At 41.1% G+C, this 20461-nt stretch overlaps 2 protein-coding genes across 3 annotated transcripts in view; one reads left to right on the top strand and one right to left on the bottom strand.

Moving 5' to 3' along the window:
• ak5 (adenylate kinase 5) overlaps window positions 1-2196 on the top strand; it is a 54910-nt gene extending 52714 nt beyond the window's left edge. The window contains exon 14 of the mRNA XM_058644305.1: window positions 461-2196. Within this exon, the coding sequence (XP_058500288.1) occupies window positions 461-535 (75 nt within the window). The 3' untranslated portion in view covers window positions 536-2196. The remainder of the gene's footprint in view (window positions 1-460) is intronic.
• Window positions 2197-2994: 798 nt separating this feature from the next.
• Window positions 2995-20263, bottom strand: zzz3 (zinc finger, ZZ-type containing 3). 2 transcript variants are annotated; one of them, XM_058621705.1, is made up of 12 exons: window positions 20163-20263; window positions 13165-14878; window positions 10071-10209; window positions 9080-9227; window positions 8841-8953; window positions 8165-8236; window positions 7786-7887; window positions 7284-7379; window positions 6724-6873; window positions 5259-5393; window positions 4890-4990; window positions 2995-4612 (listed from the first exon to the last, which is right to left on the bottom strand). In XM_058621705.1, exons 2-12 carry the CDS (start codon window positions 14811-14813, stop codon window positions 4468-4470), a joined length of 2850 nt encoding a protein of 949 aa, XP_058477688.1. In that variant the 5' UTR covers window positions 14814-14878; window positions 20163-20263; the 3' UTR covers window positions 2995-4467. The 2 variants fall into 2 exon arrangements, with proteins under 2 accessions (XP_058477688.1, XP_058477771.1); XM_058621788.1 differs by lacking the exon at window positions 20163-20263 and adding an exon at window positions 19849-20142.
• Between the last annotated feature and the right edge of the window lie 198 nt (window positions 20264-20461).

Raw genomic sequence — 20461 nt, forward strand, 5'->3', positions numbered from 1 at the left:
CACTGACTTAAATCCCCTTTCTTCTCCATTCTGATCCCAATTTGTTATCATGCGATGGGCAGATTAGATGTAGAATTGCCCCCAAAGACGGTACAATCGCAAGTTTTCAATAATTCTCACACCAGATACTGTTTTTGTCTTAATTGTTCTGTAGAGATTACTTTTCTGTTCCTCTGCTGTGTCCAATAACATGACGGTCAAAAGATAATCAAGCAGTTTCTGGTTGGGGTTGACGGTCCCTTTGAAATGAGCTGTTTGAACCTTTAAATGTCACATCAGGTGTACGGGAGACTGGGAGTGTGTGTGTGTGTGTGTGATGGGGGTATGGACTACTGAATGTCACAGCAGGTATTGAGGTCATCAGTCTGCTGAGAGCGCCCACCGCTGTCCACGACCACATGCAAAGACATTATTGTCATTTCAAAGGCCTCGTCTGAACTTGTTTGTCTTTCGTCTGCAGATCGATGCCGAGAAGTTGCCAGATGAAGTGTTCACGCAGATCTGCCAGGCGCTGGAATCCAGTTTCAACATGTAATTTCTACACTTTCCTCAAATGCCACTCAAACACCCCCACCCTCTTCTCAAAGTCCGTCTGTAAAGACCTTTTCTCTCTGTTTCTGACCCCGGCGCAGACCTGGTATTAACACCAACTCTCTGAGTGATCCAATCACATCCAGATGACACACACACACAAAGTTCAGTTGTGAAGACCCCCCGATCCGTCCTGAATGCAGATCTGATCACATAAACTACATTCAGCGGAGGCCACATTCCACGTTAGAGAGCCGACTTCCTCCTCTGCTGACGTCCTCTTGTGGTTTCACAGTATTATTACACTCATCAGCACTCGTTGACTTCATAGACACCGCCACAATATTAACACTGGTCAACACAAGAGTTCTCCTCATGTTAGAGCAGCATGAGTACAGCTTTGATTCATTCACTCAAGCTTCTGAGGGTGTCAAACTCAAATGACCTGGGGGCCAATGAGTGTCACATCATTTCATCATATATTGAAGATTTTCACGGTGATATTTCAGAGGATTTCAAAGTAAAAAGTGCTCGTTTTGATGAATAAAAACATATTTATAACGCAAAATAAGTCTGTTAATGTCAAAAACAGAGAAATTAATCTAAAATTCACTAGTGTAATTTTCACATAAAACAAGCCAAACCAAATGTCTTATTATTACTATTATAAAAGTATTGCTAGAAAATATATATTAAACATAAATATGTATACATACATATATATATACACACACATCTATATACATATAGATGTGTAGATATAAAAAGAAAAGAAAACAGAGGCTCAGTTAGGACAGGGACTAGGTCTATTTTTGGTATTCTAACTTGCCCGACAACATGCATTGCAACTTTTTGGAAAGTTGCTGCTTTCCTCTCTCTCCCGCTCTATCATGCACAGACGCACCAATAGAATCATGTCGACATCAGACACATCTGTACAGTCGGACACTTGTTGAAAAAACCTAATTTTACAGTCCCGATATCAGTGTGTATTTGAATAAAGTGCAGAGGAAGTCACATTCCATCTCCTGTGGTCACAGGACGCAGGTTAATGCCAGGTGTGAACAGGCGTCACAACTCTGTCCACATGTGATAAGACCACCGAGGCTAATACCAGGTCTAACCTGGAACACATGATCTCACACCTTCACCAGAAATACCTATCATTGAACTTTAGTCTGCATGTCCCAGCATCCTCCCAGTGATCAGTGACAACTTCTCTCTGCTTTCGATGCTGCCAAAGCACCAGTTTGTTAAACTCTGCTGCACCTCTTTGCATCGTCTTTCTTTCTCTCTCTCTCTCTCCTACATCAACCTTTAATATACGCTGCCAACTGCCAGACGGAGGCACATACATGTACAGAGAAATTAGCATTCCCTGCTGTGACTGAGCGTGTTTCTCCAGTTGAACGTGACGGGGTTCAGTGGGGGCTCCGTGTTAAGGCATGTGTTAAGGCTCTCACGCACAGCAACATGCTTCACCGTCGTGTCACGAGCATGCACAAATTACAATCAAGCTTGACTGCCTTTAATTTTCCTGCATTAAATAATAAACGGCAGAGTATTTAACAATATTGCATTTGTATGTTTTTAAGCTCATCGTTCAAGTGCTTGTTTGAGTCTGGTGTTTAACATTCAATAAAGACAGTGCATTTGCTAAAAGGAGGATTTCTGTGTGTGCTTTGGTGTTTGGTGTGTGTGTGTGTGTGTGTGTGTGTGTGTGTGTGTGTGTGTGTGTGTGTGTGTGTGTACAGTAGGTGCTTGTGGACATCAGTGATCTGATACTGCCATCTGCTGGTGAGGGAAAGGAAGATAAAAAAGAGAGAAGAGTGGAGTGTTTAAATTGAATTACCAAAAATAAAAAAGGACCCTCTCTAAATCCACACTGAACACAACAGTATCTGGATTCAATATCAGTAAATAACCTGTAGAGACAACTTCACATCAACCTGACAATATCTGGACATTTAACATTAAATATGTGACAACAAAGATAATCTAACTAGAGTATTCATATGACTATTAATATAAAACTTAATAATACTACATCTTACCGACAGGTGACACAGAAAACGGTAGAATTAAACTGACTTTGTTTCAACTGCAAACGTAAGTAATCAAGAAAATATTCAAAACATTAGTAATTGTTTGTTTGGTCTGATTGAATATTATTTAGGATTATTAAGATTCAAAAGAAAATAAAACCTGGCATTAAAAAGGTGAAAATAAAGGAATACAACTACTCTCTTGCTGTAATAGCTATATTACCAATAATGTGTTCATTTTCTTAATAACATAACCTATAAAAGTGTAAGAGAGTGTACACCAGGTTACTGGTGTTTTGTCAGGTCACATTAATATATAACAGGAAACTTGAGAATTTCTGCTCGTTCCTTCACTATCAAAGTGGACTAATGTCATTTTACTACAGCAATGATACAGGAACCACATATGTAGAAACACTATTTTCACATACTTTTATTTCCACGTTTCTCCTCTAGCATTTTTTACATTATTTTTTTACATAAGAACAGACTGTTATACACAGATACTGAAGCTGGGCAAAGGGGGAAAGGGAAGGAGACGAAAACCATACAAAATGGTGTCTACTCAAGCACAACAAAATCTATGTGTATAAAATTGTGTGGGTTGTTCCACTGTGGAGGCACCAACCACTACCTCAATTCTTCTTTCTTTTCTTTTTTTAAATAGATTAATAAAAATACAATCTTTTAAATGGACCTTTTAAAGTGGACTGCAAAATTAAAGATCTAGAGGCATGATAACCGGATCACTAATGTAGGATCATGTGGGTCGACGGTGCCACGTGAGAGGGAAGAAGTTGTGGAACCTTCCTCCACCAAAAATAATCTTTTAAAAAATGGCACACTGCAACTAGCACTGGCTACTTTTCACCATATACTTGGACACTCAACAGAACAACAGCATACACTGGGGGAGCGGAAAAGAAGAGAAAAGAAAAACAAAAACACAGTTGTGTATCTTTCCATTCATTCCCATTCGTCTGCCTTCATTACATTTGCTCTCCATGCTGTAGTGCTTCCTTGTTAGACATGATTTAGTGGATAGAGAAAGGAAAGAGATGAAAGTGTGTATCTGTGTGTGTTTGTGGTTGAGGGGGGGAGGGGGGAACGTTGTGTGTCAGTGGTAGTGACGGTAATGACGACCCCATGTTAAAAAAAATGGCGCACAGTCAGTTAACACATACAGGTCTGTCTGCAGAACACCGTGTGGATCAGCAGAACTTCCTACAGATGTCGGCGTTCGCCCAACTCGTCTCGCCGCAGCCACGACTCCCGCACAGGAGGCTGCAGCTCATAAATACTCAATCTACAGATGCCTACCTAAAACATTTTTCACTCTTGCATAAACACAGAGACCACACACACGCACACACACATAAACCATCTGTGTGTATCTCGGGGTGATGACGTCACAGTCCACTGACACGTTGGACGACTGCACGTCTCATTCACCCGACTGATCGTCCATTCTCAAGTTTTGAAGCAGCACATGGAGGTAAAATGGAGGGTGGTGATGGGAGGAGGGGAAAGGACAGCCCTCCTGGAGTCACAGAGCTCGGGAATGTCGGTGTGTCTTCATTTGTTTGTTTTTAAAAATAGTGTTGTTGTTTTTTTTCAAATCACAGATCCATTGATTAACCTGGCTGAAGTGGAGCATGGCCCCCTTATTCTAAGGAAACCAACATGGCCGCTCTTTGCTTGAGTCAGGGAGGCCAGTTTACCAACAGCCCCCTCGCTTTATCTGCAGCAGTGTGCTCTGCTCTGAGGCCCCCGGCTGTTTGCCTGCCTGCTGGCCTTCCTGCCCTGCGGCGGATTAAGCGGTTATCTTGGACTTGGAGGATGGAGCCATGCACAGAGTGACCTGTGGGAGCCTGAAGCGCCTGCGACCCTGTCATCTGTTGGCTGGGAAGTAGTTAGGGTCCAGGTAGTTGTAGCCTGTGCTCTGAGGCAGGCGGTAATCTCTGTCCAGAAAGGTTTCTGACTGGTACACAGGCTCCAGGTGGTGGTTGGGCTTGTGGGTGTCCGTCTTCAACAAACTGGAAAATGGGAATGTTTAATGTTCACTTTTTGAGACAGTGATGAAGGACAAATTAAGAGACACTACACACTGTGGGCTGTCGTTATTGACTATGATTGTGTTTTTATCATTTTTTTACACCTTTAAAAAGTTATCTCATGGCAGGTGTTTAATTATTATTCTACTAATGACTAGATAAATCAGTCTTTTTCCTTTCTTTTAATTTTCTTGACTAATTTTTCAACTGAATCCCTCGAATAGTTCCCTAGACCGAGGACAGCAGTGGAGGATCTCACCAGTCGGAGCAGTTGGAGCATAAATCGACAGAGTTGTCCTGCGGACAGTCCTGACAGTGCCATCGCACTCCCTGGATTGGCTCAATGCCACAGACGTCACACTGCACAGAAGAGCACATGTATACACACAAACCATTCAGAACACAGAACACCTGATCAGTACGAAGCAACTCTATAGTTGAATGACAACATTTAAAATAAGGCAGAGCTCAGAATCCTAATAAACCTGTTGAAATGAGCAGCTTACAATCTCTCTCAGTCACACTGTGATTTCATCACCCCTCAAAACAATAACAATGTGAACTCCATATGTAGAAGCCTGGAGTTGATGTTGTTAAAAGCATGTGCAGAAATGTAAATCATCTTCACCTTGAAGCCTACATGCCGTACGCAAGTCTTCTCCTCCTGCATCTCCTGGAGCTTCTGCTTTTTCAATCGCTTCAGCTCCAAGAGCTCTTTGTATTCTGGCAAATTTCTCAGCTCCACAGGCACACTCTCTTCATCCTGAAAACACACACACACAGTGACTGATTGGCATCAGGACAGAAAATAAACTTATCTACATGACTCCACAATCAAATCTGATTATAACGTTCTCTACCTCATACACAAATTGAGTGTATAGTGAGTACATATCGTCTTGCTGCTGAAAATACACAAAAAACACCAAGTGAGGTTGTCTAACAACTATACACCTCCTCATTATGAGTGACTCATTACTTCAGAAGTTGTGAAAGTTAAGTTTTAAGGGTATTTTTTTCCCCACAGCTAAACACAAAATGGCTTTGAGAATGTCCTGCTGAGCTGCTGACGCACTTGCCCTCAGGAGATTTTCAATGTGACCTGCAAACATGGCCAAAGTAAAGGACAACTTGTTGAAAGTGAGAAATTATCACGACCCATTGTGGTAATGTCTCTGTGACTTTCCTTCATGCCAATGTTGTCAAAGGTTTTTGTGGTCTCAGCACGACATTGTGAACCGCTTTCCCTTAAAGGTTACTGCCATCAAACGGGGAGAAAACTGTCAACGCTTGGATAATGGCGAGTTTCAGGAGTTGCACAGTTCAAGCGGAAAAAAGGAAACAAGGCTGGCCAGGTATCGTACTGTGATTTAGCATTTTTCAACAGCACATGATGCCCTAATGCGAGTGAAACGGGAATTATCAAGAGACACGTTAGTCATTTGATCCATATCTGTAAAAGCAGAAGGAAAAGTCTGTCATATGAAAGCAGATGTATAAGACAAGGCAGGTAGCATTTTAGTCTGATTTGAAACAAGTTTCCATAAACACAAAAAAAACACAGCTTTAAACAGACTATTGCCTCCAATCTACTGCTTACACCAGGAGGGGGCAAACAGAAAAGTCTTCTCATTGGTCATCGACACAAAAAAGCTCAAAAGGAACAAGATAGCTTCGCGACAATGGTAGTACAGTTAAAGATGCAGTGGAAAACTCTGCTTTTTGTTATTATTCTGCCTCCATTTGGGTACTACCAGACATGACTGAGGGAGCGTTGTGTGTGTATGCAGCAGCAGAGCAGGCGGCAGCAAGACGCATTAATCCCATCAAACTGCCCTGTGTTTTTGAGCAGAATTAACTTGTGAAACTTTGTGGGTGCTTCTTTGTGTTTTCAGTCATATTCCAGCGCGTCTCACTTTATTAGTACAATGCCACTGCTGCCTCCATCTGTGTTGACATAAACCAAATCCCAGAGAGAGTCGTTTGGACCTGCAACATGTGAACTAATGTGACAATGGTCTGAATGTGATGGACATTTAAGAATAAAGACCATGTCTAGTTTTCAGCAACTGATATCTTGTGATGTGACTGACCGAGTCATCAGCAGCGGGGTCCTGTCCGTCGCCGTAATACGCCGAGCGCTCGTCTTCTTCATCCATGTAGACCGGAGGATCATAGGAGGTCAGGAAGGTGGATGGCCGGTACAGGTGCTTGTTAAGGTGATGCTGTCTTTTACTGGATGCCTGGGGAATAACAGTGGACAATTACAGTTACAGGCACAGGCACATGCATATATATATATATACATACATATATACATATATATATAGTATAGAAACTGGAGGATATACATGGATTTGGTACAAGATTTTATAACACAGTCTTTGAGCCCAACATATACCAGGCTCTGCCAATATTATCACACGATTTTATCTCATCATGCCTGTTATGGTATGAACTAGGTGGCTAAATTTTAATTACAGCAGTACAGAAACATATACATAGTTTGTGCAAAGAGCACTGACTAGCTCATTTAAAAAAAATTGGTAACATTTCCAGCAGAAAATCTTATCCTTATTTGAAAATAAATAGGTTTATTGGAATTAGTCACATGAGCCGGTGTGGCTGAAGGTTTTAAAATATATGTGGTTACCTTTTTAGTGTACATGCACAGGTTGGGTGTTCTTCCAGGCACGGGGATACCAGCTTTTGTCAGTTTGATGAAGTACTTTTGAACCCTACTAGCAACCTGGAACGTTGTAACAGAAAAATTGCTGCGTTAATGATTTTCAGTGACAGAACAGCTGCTTCAAGTAATTGGGGTCACACACATTTCATTCAGGACATGCAGGGGGTGCAGTTGTCACACAAGCTCTCCTTTTAGATTCAGTTTGCCTTCTCTGAAACATTTTCAGTGTCATGATAAGATAATAAAAACACAGAGCTGGTTCAGGGGAAAAGGGGCAGCATACAATTAGCCGGTCACCTCAAAGTTAGTTGCTTCTTCAGGTTAATTCTTACTAAATCTGACCAAAAGATTGTGTGAAGTGCTGCTCATTTTTTTTCATTTACAGGTAAACAAATAAGTAAATATTCTGACTGAACAGGGATCACAATAGCACTCGTTAAAGCTGGAAAATTGGAAATCTAGTCACCTGTTTTGCTGTTCGATTGCCCAGCTCATCTGCAATCTTCTGCCATCTTCTGGACTCAATTTCCTCAGGGGGAAACTTGACAAGAAGCTGCTCCAGTTTTTTCTAGAAAATTCACAAAAACAGTCAATTACTATTTAATGTTATTATATTATAAAAGCTGCATTCAAGAGAGCTCTTTAAAAGATACTGAAAATGTTGATTTAACAATGTTAATAAATTGCATTCCTCTTGTTTATTTCATACTTTAATCAGTTTTGCATCTGTACATGAGTTGAATCAGTGATTATTTTCATGTATATGTAGAAACAATACACCCTTCCCTCAATAATTGAGGTAAATCTGATAAATATACAGTGAGTCTGCAATGGTTACTACCCACCTGTTCCTCCACAGACCACAGCTGGTTAAATGTGTCAGGCTTGTTTGGGTGACAGATCCTCCCCCTGATTATCTATCAAAAGAAAACACGAGTGACAAACAGGTTTTAAAACATAAAAAAATGTATGCAAAATATACCATTTGGTGTGATCTGCCTGGCATTTGACATGAATCTGTCACTGTGACAGAGAAAGTCTGGCTGTCACAATGTGACACGAGATTTGTCATTCTGAAGATGCCAAAAAAACAGCAACTCTTTGCGTTGACAAACAAAGTCTTGTTAGAATTCAGACCGTGTAGTCAGACAGAATAAAAATGTGCACGCACGCACACGCACACACACACACACACACACACACACACACAAACACACACAATATAAACCGCAAGCAAAACACAAACAATCAAGGAGCTGTTTGCGCCGTGCTAACACTTGGCTTCATCTAATCCAGACAATCGATGAAAAGTGAAACATTACAATGTGGAAAAAGACACGCAGTCACACAGACACACAAACACAAAGAGGCAAAGATTTAGACAATAATAAAGAGGTAGCGGGAGAGGCAGCGCTCTAACGTTTCCATAGATACCATCTTTTGTGCTCACACCAATGTTATACTGGGACACAATGACAGCAGCAGTGTGTATTTTTTTTTAATAAGGAGGCAGGGCTCTACCTGCATTTGTCCTCCGTTCTCTGGGGCATCACTCGTGGGCAGGGACGAGTACATGGTGGAGCACTCACCCTCCTTCTTAGGCTCCACGGGACTTTTTGGTCTAAGCGGCAAACCTAATGTAGAGAAAATGAGACAGACTGAATCTTTAGAAGACGTGCAATAACACAAAAAATGATTTTAAAAAAATAATCAATCAACTATATTTAATGAAATTCTGTCCTTTTTGAAGTTATACGTGCCTTTGTCAAAGATCAGCTTTAGCCGCCTGGTTTTGCGCTTCTTGTCACAGAACTCTCTCTCAAAGTCACTGAGTCCTGAGGTGTACTGTTCCCACGCTATTTCAGGGAGCTGAACGACTCGCTGAGGACATGGCAAGCCCAAAGTCACCTAAGGATCACAACAATGAGGAGTCACAGTCCATGAACAAGTTAACTCATAGGATTGACAGCTTTCACTACTATGAAGTGAGATATGATCACATAAATAAAAAGAAACTAGAATACACACTGTAAGACAAAGCCTCATCACTTGGGACACTTCTACTTTTGTTACCATGTTCAAGTTACCATGTTCAAGTTTTAATTTATTTACATAATACTTTTTTTCCTGACACCTACACAACCTGGGCTTGGCAAGCTTCCACTTTCACACTGAGGTGAAGTAAAACATTTCTTTAAACAGGTTCTTGATTTAATTTCTGCAGCAGGTGTTCTGACTTTATTGATTGGCCACGTCTCACTGACGGCACTAGTTCATTCACTGATTTGCCCCGACATCCTATTGATTACGCCGTCAACGTTGTGTGCACAGTCCTGCCTGGTTGACCTGCTGCAGCACAAAAGCAAGAGTCATGGAGAAGAAAAGAAAAAGTTCTTTGAATTTAACAAGCCGCCTCATATTTATTCTCTAGTTAGTTATTCTTGAGGCAAAAATGCAAAAGCAAGACTTTATGTGCCATGTCTCAAAGATGAGTTGATGCAGACTAGAGCCTGGCCTGGTATCAGGGCCTGTTTACTCCCTTAAATTAGCATTTACCTAAAACCCTCAAAGGTAACTGAAAACATGAGTGTGCAATATAATGTGTATTGCCACTTTTTAGTGAATGACCTTATCTGTATAAGTGCTTGTAGTACACAATAAAAAAAAGTGTTTTCTCTGCAGTGCTCATAGGCTTGCAGTGTATCAAGGAGGCTGTTCTATTTATTTTTTTGTCATGGTTGCTGATTTTACCTGTTTCTGCAGCTGCTCCACAAAGCTAATTGGATCAGTGAGTGCCTCTCTCTGGTGACATCCCAGAGTCTCCAGGTCCAGGATGGCCTGCGTGCGCTGGGCCTCGAGAACTCCGATGGTCTGCAGCAGCCTCTGATAACTGACAGTTAATTTAGAAAGTAAATTTAGACAAGAGAGGGACAAAAGGACTGTTTACATTATTCAGTGCGACACTTGAAATAGTGCAGCATATCAAACTTTGAAGTCTAAGAACATGCATAATTAAACTGTGGTGCTGAGAGCCTAAACAGGTGCACAAGACAGAAAGATTTCTCCTGTTATTCTACCAATTATATTTTTACACAGATTTTACACAAATCTTGGAAATTGATATTAAGTGTGTACCCAAGCTAATCTGGCAAATATCCGCTATGATTACAGATACTTTTCACTGTAGAAAAAACTGAAGCTGATTAATCATAACCTGGCAACAGAAAACTACAACACTGGTCACTACCGGTTTCACAGTAAATATCAAAACCTTTGCATGACTAACACTTGCAGTAGCCTGGGGAGCATACATTGCTGTAGAAGCCTGACCTTTCCACTCACACCTTGTGGGTCAACAGAAGAACTGCAAACTGGGCTGTCAATGATTAAGCGTGGTACTGACTCAGAGGCCTTACAGTGTGAGCAGAGCTGGAGGAGACAACAGCAGTGTGACATCCTACATGGCCAGAACCGAATGCAGGTGCTCAGTGGAGCAGAAAGGATCAATCTTTCCTAACAGGACATGAACAAAAATCAATGCAAAGGACACTATTTATTTAATAGCTGCCGGTGGTTTGAAGATCCTACAGGTATAAAACATTCAGACAACTAAACTGTATCAGACCTCATATTCCTTCATTATTTACAGACATTAGGTAGGTTTTTGCATCACCACTATCAGTTTCTTTTCCTGCATAAGTTTGCACTAAAGATTCAATGTAATCTGGCCCTGCAACAATGGCATTTTAACATGCAGTATGTCATTTATGTTACTATGGGTCTGTCAATCAAAATAACAAAAGTTAGTAAATAGGTTGAAGATGACGGGAAGTGTGGGATCACGTGATTGTTGTCTTGTTTGTGTCCCCCTGTACATTTGTGCTTTACAAGGAGAGCTTCATCTGCTGTAGTGATGATCTATGACGAAGGAAACGATCAATGTTTCCTTCCTCATTGACATTTCATAGGCGGTTTGCCTTGTTAATTATGTCATGAAAAGGCAACCAAAATGAAATTGTCCATTACAAGAAACTGATATCTATTTATAGATATGTGTTGGAAACGTTCTGGCTTAACAAAATATGCAACATTAATCTTGTAATTTCTAGATATTTTGTCTCTTCAAACATACAACTTCACATCTGATTAAGAGGGGGCATGCTTACTTCCACAGAGGTACAGATTATCAGATCATTAAATCGGTTTTAGGACAATAAGGAAGACTTAGCTCTGCTAAATGTGTCCAGGGACGAGTCTGGTGTTTCATTGCCACCTACTGGGCCTGAAGTCCACTGACAAATCCTGGTGCCAATAGAAAGGCTGGCTTCAGCAATATTTTTGATTATCATCATCTTAATGTGTTTAATATTTACATTATATAGGTAGAGGCGATTGTCAAAACTCACAAAGTAGTAAACTGCAAATACAAACAATTCAGTACACAAATCACTCATGTCTGAGACAATTCCACATATTCAGCAACCCTAAAATGCAAAGTCATGTTTCCCTAAAATTACTCCTGGCTGCATTGATCTGAGCCTTTAGAAATTCTCCTTAATCAGCACAACAAACCCAAGGCACGTCACAGAGACCGGATCAAATTACCTTGCAATATGACCGCAATGAAATGTTATTCGAAAGCCACTATTCCAGCTGGAAACTTTCAACAACACTAGTGTCAAAGACAACATGATGTCTCTAAGCCCCTGAAGCGATCCGTCTGTCTGCCTATGAAGATGCATCATAAATCAGCTGACATGCCACAGTGCAGAACAAAAAGCCTGACTGCATGTACCACGAGACCGGTCCTCTAACATATACATCCCATCTTTTATGAAGTACAAGCAAAACTGTGCAATTATAAATCCTGTTTCTCTAAAACAACTCCTCTTCCAGAAAACGAGAACAGAAGCAATTGCAAGAGTCATTTTAACATCCAATCTTCTCATATTTTGGAAATCTGACAACTGGCAGAAAATTCACACAATCACAGCATCACACTGAAGGTGGAAATTAAATGTGAAAACATGTTAAAGCTTAACAATGAGGCAGGAGCTATAGTTAGATGCTCTCCAATGCTCTCCAAAAAAACAAACAAAAAAAAACATTCCAAAAATAAAGTTATACATACTGGTGCAAAAACCTCAGATACACTACCATCTCAGTTTAATCTCTTTTCAGGGGTTTAAGGAAAAAAGAACGGTCGGTAATCTTTTTTATAGCCACAATGAAGGAAATTATCCCAGCAGGTTGGAAGTAATTAATTAATAAATTAATCTTTCAGTTAATTGACTGCAATTTTACATCTGATAAATATTTTCATTTCTACAGTAAAAATGTTCACTAGACCCAAAAGTTCGATTTGAATAGGATTTCTTAGAACATCACTAGGGAGGCATTATATTACCAACACAACATTGGCTTTAAAATGTATTATGAGATATCCGCAAGCATGCCAAGATCCCCTGATCTGACTGATGACTAAAATAGTATGCACAATAGAACAATAGCAACCTCCTTGACTTCTTTGTTCGTGCTCTCACCAACTATTGTTTTTGTTACATTGGTTTATTTTGCACAATGAAGAAAATGTATATCTGCATCTGCTGCCACATGAGTATGGAAAATGATATGTATGTATATATATATATATATATATATATATATATATATATATATATAAAGCCCAATATCGTGCATCTGTAAATGTCACATTAATAATGTAAGTGGACCCCCAGTTCATTCAAAACTACAGACCAGAAATAATACAATGATCACAGAATATATTGATCAGCATGTGTGTGAGAGCTACAAAAACCAACATCCCTTGGGAGCTCCCACGTACTCTTTGTTGTGTTTAAGAGCCAGGTGGTCAGACTCAAAATAATACACGTCTGGCTCCTCCTCTTCCTCCTCCTCTTCTGCAGGCTGGCTGTGTGTGCACTCCTTTTTGCTCTCTGCCTCTCCATCATCCACAGACCCACAAGCCTCACCACCTGCCACATCTTCAAGATCCATGGAAGAGGGGCCAACAGAGTCTAAGGGAGCAGGTTCTTCCAGCACAGGGCAGTCCTCCTCCAGCCCAACCTCCACCTCCCCCTCTTCCCTCAAGGGACCATTGTCTCTAGGAGGAGAGCTGAGCTTGGAGGAGGTGCCTTTGCCACCAGTAGCAGCCCTCCTGGGTGAAGTCCGTAGAGTATATCTGTGTTCATAGAGCTCTGTGAAACATGGGGGAATGCTGGAGGAGGGATTGCACACTGGCTCTGTTGGGGAGGGGGTTCTTGCTAGTGGGGGTGTTGTTTCTCCTGAGTTGCCATTGTTGATTGGACTACTGTTCATGTTAGGTGAGGTGGAGGCAGCAGCTTCTTGCACTGGTGTTAGTGGCTGGCCATTGGAGTCGCTCTCCGTCACCTGCTCCTCGTGGGCGAGACACAAGGTCTCGCCCACCACGTCAACCTCCTCGACCACCTCCTCCACCTCCTGTTCCTTGGCCACAATGAGCTCAGGGACAGGATCCTCTGGACCAGCCCCATGGGCTGCTGGTGCAGAAAAGGCTGGCGATTCCCCTGAGCCAGAGACCTCAATCTGCACAGGGTCAGAGTTTGTACAAGGCACAGCAGGGTCAGGGGATGAGGGAGCCCCCACCTGGCTACCATTGAGCAGCGACAGGCAGTTAGTGGCAGAGGTGGGATTTGCACTGGGTTCCTCAGTGAGTGTGCTGGGTTCCTCGGTCTTATTCTCTTTGAGTCCATTAGACGCTTTATAAGCATTCAGGGGCTGTAACACCCCATCACACTCCACATGACCATCCTCTGCCTGCACAACCATTAGCTCACCTTCCTCTTTACAGAGGACAGGTGAGGCAGGAGCTGTGTTAACAGAGTTTTGGCAGGGAAATTCTTCACACGTGTTGTCCTTGTTAGACTCTGGGACAGAGGCTGGACTTTCAGGTTTCAGAGGCTCCACATGCTCCTCGTGTCCCTGAGACTCTACAGAGCGGGGGCACCGTTTGGCCCTTTTGATTTGAGGAGAGGCATCCCGCACCCCTTTCCCTCTATCACAATTCTCGGGCTTCTCAGCAGTTATGTCTTTTTCTACACAGGACACACCCCGCTTCCTGGAGCTGGTCCACTGCTCCACCTCAGCTGGGGAAGCTTTCGAGTCAGTTTCCTTACCCTGCAACAAGGCCTGTTGGCCATCGTGCTGAGTGTCCTCCTTAGTATCGTGTTTAGCAGCCTGCCTTGACTCCTGCTTAACATCTTGTTTTGACTCCTGCTTGGCGTCCTGTTTCGACTCCTGTTTCGTTTCCTGCTTGGTGTCCTGTTTCGACTCCTGCTTCTTCTTGGGCGACCGGGCTCTAGGTAGTGGAGACACTGGTGTCTCCTCTGGCTGGGCGATGCTACGGTTCCTGAGGGTTCGACCACAAAAGTTCTCATCCAATCCATTGAGTCCCACTGATGACCTTGTGACGCGCGAGGAACGGGACGCGGCCATACTACGGCGAGTGCCTACAATTTCCTCATCCTGGTGCTCTCTCTTCTGCAGCAGAATGTGGGCACCTGCAAAACACACATACACATACAATTCATTAAGGCATTATATCGCACAGCAAATCCTTACAGATTAAAGTTACACTGTAGCACTAATGTAATGGTTTTAATGTTTGACTGGATTCACTGAGCAGCCAAGCTAGAAATGAAGATGTGAACCGAGGTGTTCGTCTGTGTTAAATACTGCCTGGGGCATACCTCAGCTCACACTAGAGGGGTATTGATTTTTCTTGTCATTGTAACTAAGCAACACCTTATGTCCACAGGAAAAATATAGATGTCTAATCCCAGGTCTGTGCAAAGGTAAAACAATTAAAAGGTGGGAGATCAGTTCGTGAAACAATAATCTTCCATCATGACACCGGTGTTTTCAACACTTCATAAATGCAACAGCCATGAGGCTCATCTGTATGTGTATTCCTACATCCAGTTCAACAGTGATAAGACTGAGCTACAATAAAAACATTGACGACAATTTTTATGCTGAACCTTTTGAAGGTTAGTATTCTGGATAGTATTCCCTTAATAAATCCCTAAGAACCTTTACAATCACCCTAGGGAATCTTGCCCCTGAAGTATCGTCTAGATCATGGCTGCTACCAATTACTCAAACAACAGAGGATGCTACAAATGTGAAGTGGTCAAGGTGATACTAAAGGGGCATTTATAGGAAGATGATCTCACTGGGTGATGATGAAACATAGTTGTAATCTCTTAATGTAGAGGGAAATTATTGCATCAATTAGGATTGTAGACATGGCGTTCATTTACGTTAATTTTTAGTACATCAATCTGAAGTGTGACCTGTCAAAACTGATGTAAAAGCTAATTGTTTTCCCTAGTACAACCCTCCTACATAGAGCCAACATTGCATAATCAAAGCCAAAGGCTACTCTGGCTACAATACATTTTGATAATATGCCTATAAGGTGTAACATTAATTGTCACCTTGAAACATCCCTGCCACATGCACATATTACTGCAACTTGGTGCAAGACTCAAGCAGAGAGAACTAATGTGATTTGTCCATGCATATAAGAAAGAGAGGGCAGGAACAAGGGAGAAGTAATCACACTGATCGCTCACCCTTAGCCTTAACATGACAAAAATAATTTCAATGGCTCATCTGACCTGCTCTAGAAAACCAACCACTATTTCAAAATCAGAGTTAGAATTTAGGAGTGTACGTTTTATGAAAAAAAAAAAAACTGCTCACGTTGCAATACTGTGCAAAGATTTCAACCGACAAGTATGTATTAGAAGAAATTACAAAGTGTCAAATTATAAAAACAGGCATGTAGAGAAGACATTTCTCCTAGGTAGTCATTTATATATGCACATTTATTCCCTCCATTTGTGACTGATCTCCCCCATAATGATAATCATAGTACTGGCATATTTTAATTTCATTATCCCCACTTTTATCCACCTTTTCCACTGAATTTCTGAAGAATAAACGAGAAAGCTTAAATGACAACAATGAAGAGACTAAATGATCGTTTGGCTCAAGAGAAAGGGCTTTTAAATGATGCAGGATTCTCCACAATATATGAACAGGTTTGTGAACATGCCAGGATAAGTGTGAAGTAGCAACAAAGGGAAACTTTACACTGGTTCCCAAAGGTCTGAATTACATTATTTGCTCGTATTTGATAAAGTCACAGTCCATGTACTTGTGCAAGAGTGGACTGAATGTATTCAGTTATCCTGCTAAGGAATAAATGAGAAAAAAGGTAAAACCCATATTTTCATTACAATGGACACTCACTAATCTCAATTTTATTTTTACTTGGGCAAAGAAGCACATTTTACAGCAGCCTTAAAAATGGGTCATAGAAGGACTATAAAGTCTTTGTACAATCATGTAACAACAATTCTTGGCCGACAGATTTCATTTATGTGCACATCACGGTCACCTTATTTGGGATATTTGCCCAAAGGAATAAAGGGAAATGTCAGATGCCTCTTGAAAATTTTGACTGCAGCAGTGAAAAAAGCAGTAACTCATAAATGTTTACAGAGAGACACACCTGCTGAATTCCTGAATAAGTTCAAATCAAAGATTTATGAGATAGAAATATTGACTTTCGACAAAGGTTGGGAAATTATTTATGAAGCATAAGATGGAAAAGATGAATATTATTCCCAAATCAGCAGGTGACTGATTTGGCTGAATAAAAAAAAAACTAAACAAGGATATTGGTTTTACCCCACTTTATACTCAGTGTAAAATCAGAATACTTAATAATCCCCAGGGGACACTGGGTAATCCCTGGGGGGAATTATAATTTTCCAAATTATACACTACTATAAAGAACTGCTCTACTATATAACGATAATCTGGATGTCATCGTAACAGGCAAAGTTGTTGTTAAGTGAGGCATCTGATCAATCCCTGATTCATTCTGCAGCACAAGAATGGCCTCAAGCATAGAGTCAGAATCGTGAACAAATATATTGAGCAACAAGGAGCCCATGATAACATGATGAGACTCCAACATTGTCCTGATCTTAACATCACTGAATAAGTATGGGATTACATGTACAGACAGAAGATATTCAGCACACTTAAGTCGACGACAGTCACAACACCAGTCAATTTCAAATTTCTACTTGTGTCGAAATTGTGTCACAGTATACAAGCAAAAGCAGGGAATTGATTTAGTGAATGAAGTGTGTCCATCTCTAATCTAGGTGGAGATATGCCACCTTTCAGCTTGAAGCTTTTTTTCATTCTTAAAACAAGATTTCTGGTTGTTTTAGCTTCTTAAAGATGCATATTTTCTGGTTTCTTTGCTCCACATAAAGAAAGCATTAAAACGGAATCATTTTGGTATGAGGAACAAAACAAGACATTTGAGAATACCATCATTTCCAGGTTTGACAAACACTGATCGACATTTTAACATTTTTCGACATTTTATGGACCAAACTTGATTAATCGAGAAAATAAATGGCAGGATTATTCGATTATGAAAATAATCATTAGCTGCAGCTCTAGTACTGACTACATCCACAGAACAACTACAGCAACTTAAATTACCTTGAAGAACTTTGTGCAGGTGGTGCTTACCAGCTGTTGCAGGACTATAATTGATAAATAACTATTCATGCAATCATTTTTGAAAGTATCCAGAGTAACTCAGGTGTCTACAAATGTTGCACAGCACTTAACATGATCATATTATTTCTCCAATGTATAAACACACTATGAACATTAAAATTAGATTTTCAGGCAGTGCTTTTGGAACCTGACAAAGATCAATGTTATATACAAATTCATATTTATCTGCTTGTACACATTTGGGTGTTTTACCCTGCACTCAACAGTCCTTCAAAAAAAAAAAAACTGCCATCCCTCATGTGGGGTCACATATTGACACTATGGGTCAAAAGCCAGAACAGCTGGGACCCACAGCTTTAGGAGCCCCACTTTCTCTCTGCTCTAAGTAGGGAAATAACAGCAGGCTGCCGTGAGATACTGAAATATGAAAGTAAAAACATCACAAGATCTGCATTCTTATTTCAGTAATAGAGATCAGATAAATACAGTAGTTTTAAGATAGTATACTGCCATTTATGGCCACCACTCCTGACAGTGGTAAAGAACAACTTCTGATCACAGGCCGCATTTTCACCTTGCATTTTTAAAAACGCCACAGCCAAAATATATTATGAGTCAGTGCAGCCACATTGACAGTACACAAGTGTGACTTAATCTCAATCAAACCACTTCCTCTTCTTCACTGAAGCACATTAGATAGTGTAGTTGTGTTAAACACGTGCTAGCTGCATTATGATAAACACTACAGGACTTGTGGATGGCTCATTGGACTTTATGGACCAACAAAATCTCTTCAGTGAGATTTTAAAGTTCTAAACTCAAGTTTGCAGTACATAATCAAACATACTATATAAGTCAGATGTGGTGGCTAGTCTGCAGCATATATGCATGTCGATATGGATGTATGCATGTTCTTTAAATAATTTCAAATTAGATGTTTGTATTAAAATGTATAATTATCTTCTAAATCACTTTGTGTTGCTATGGGCATGAAATGCGCTTTGAAATTAAAGACCAACTTGACCCTCTACGAGTTAAATGTGGAGGCTAGTCAGCAGCTAAGATACCTGTTTTTTTAGTGAGCAATGTCATTCGACATAAACAAACTAGTTCTGTGCTGTTTTACCGTTGTGTGGGTATGTTCGTTCCTGTTTCTGACCTGTAGTTTAACACTTCCACAGGGCCTACGGGCAACACAAAATCCACGAAGTGGTGTTGGTATCCATGCCGACGAGAATAGCTCAAACCCCAACATCATGGGTAAACGGCTGTGACAAGCCCAGTGTAGACAAAGTTGAGAGACACGAGGATACAATTGAAGTCCCCACTCAAGACACCTGTGTAGTCGGGTTAAGTGAACACAAGTTTGCGTTAGGCGAACTGTACAGTTCATCGTTAAAACTCCACACACATGTTTAGGCAGAACAACACAGGTGGTTCATAGAGCTGGGCAGCATGCTAGGTGTTAGCATGAACCAACTTCCAAGCGCACGCTACTTGACATAGCTTGCCGTATAGCGAGCTAACATCAGCAAACTATCTTACATTTAGCAACCCGAGCTAAATATACAGCATTAACACTTCCGTCACCAAACCGCAGACTGTTGCACTCATAAAATCCACATATTACATGGCGCGCCTTTCACGACACCCATAAGAACAAGTATGCTAAAATATAACCTAGCTATTTTTTTCTGTTTTTACTTATGAACGACTAGTTAGCCGAGTTGGCTAACGTTACCTCCGCTGATTTCCCGTTAATCGCACCATGCAGAGGAGAATCGTGGCGATTTCAGAAGAAACCTCTCCACTAACGTTTCCAACATCGGGCACATGCTAATTAGCTCGACTACTAACACAGGCGTTAAAACCAACCAACAACACATTATGCAGAATGAAGGAAATAGCTACTAACCTCATGGTTCGCCGAGGTTTACATTTCTACTGCCGCGTACAAATAGGAGCAGCATGGTTAGGAGCCAAGTAGAATAACGGCAACTGCCAACCAGTTAGCAGCTACGGTTAGCCGCAGCAGGTTAATACTAGCTAGCCAAGCTAGCTGATTGTTCGGCGCATAACTTTGCCGATGTATTAGTGTATTGCGAACAATGCCGGTCATAGACGTTTTAGGTGGGCTGGCACATACAGGGTCTGTTATTTGTTGTGCCCTAAGTAACGCGTTGGAGACACACTTCTAACTATCTTTTGAAGCCCAAGAATTACACATACCTCACTTCCGTAAATTTGCTGCACGTTCGGCCGCAGCCATGTTTTCAGTCCAGTCAACTAGTCTCGGGGTGTGTGAGCCTATTCAGCCGCGCTCGTCCAAATGCAACACTATACTGTACATTTTTGCCCCTGTCAGGACTTTAAAGTATGTCACACATTCTCAGACTAATCTGACATAATAGGCGGCTGTTTATTTATTCACTTTTAAAACATTTATTACGCATTGTATTTGACTTTCCTTGTTAAATTGAGCCATTATTCCACAGCTAACAGCACTCAACCTTGTGGAAATGAGCTGA

The sequence above is a fragment of the Solea solea genome, chromosome 1 (genome assembly GCF_958295425.1).
Source record: "Solea solea chromosome 1, fSolSol10.1, whole genome shotgun sequence".
In the NCBI taxonomy this organism is placed as follows: Eukaryota; Metazoa; Chordata; class Actinopteri; order Pleuronectiformes; family Soleidae; genus Solea; species Solea solea.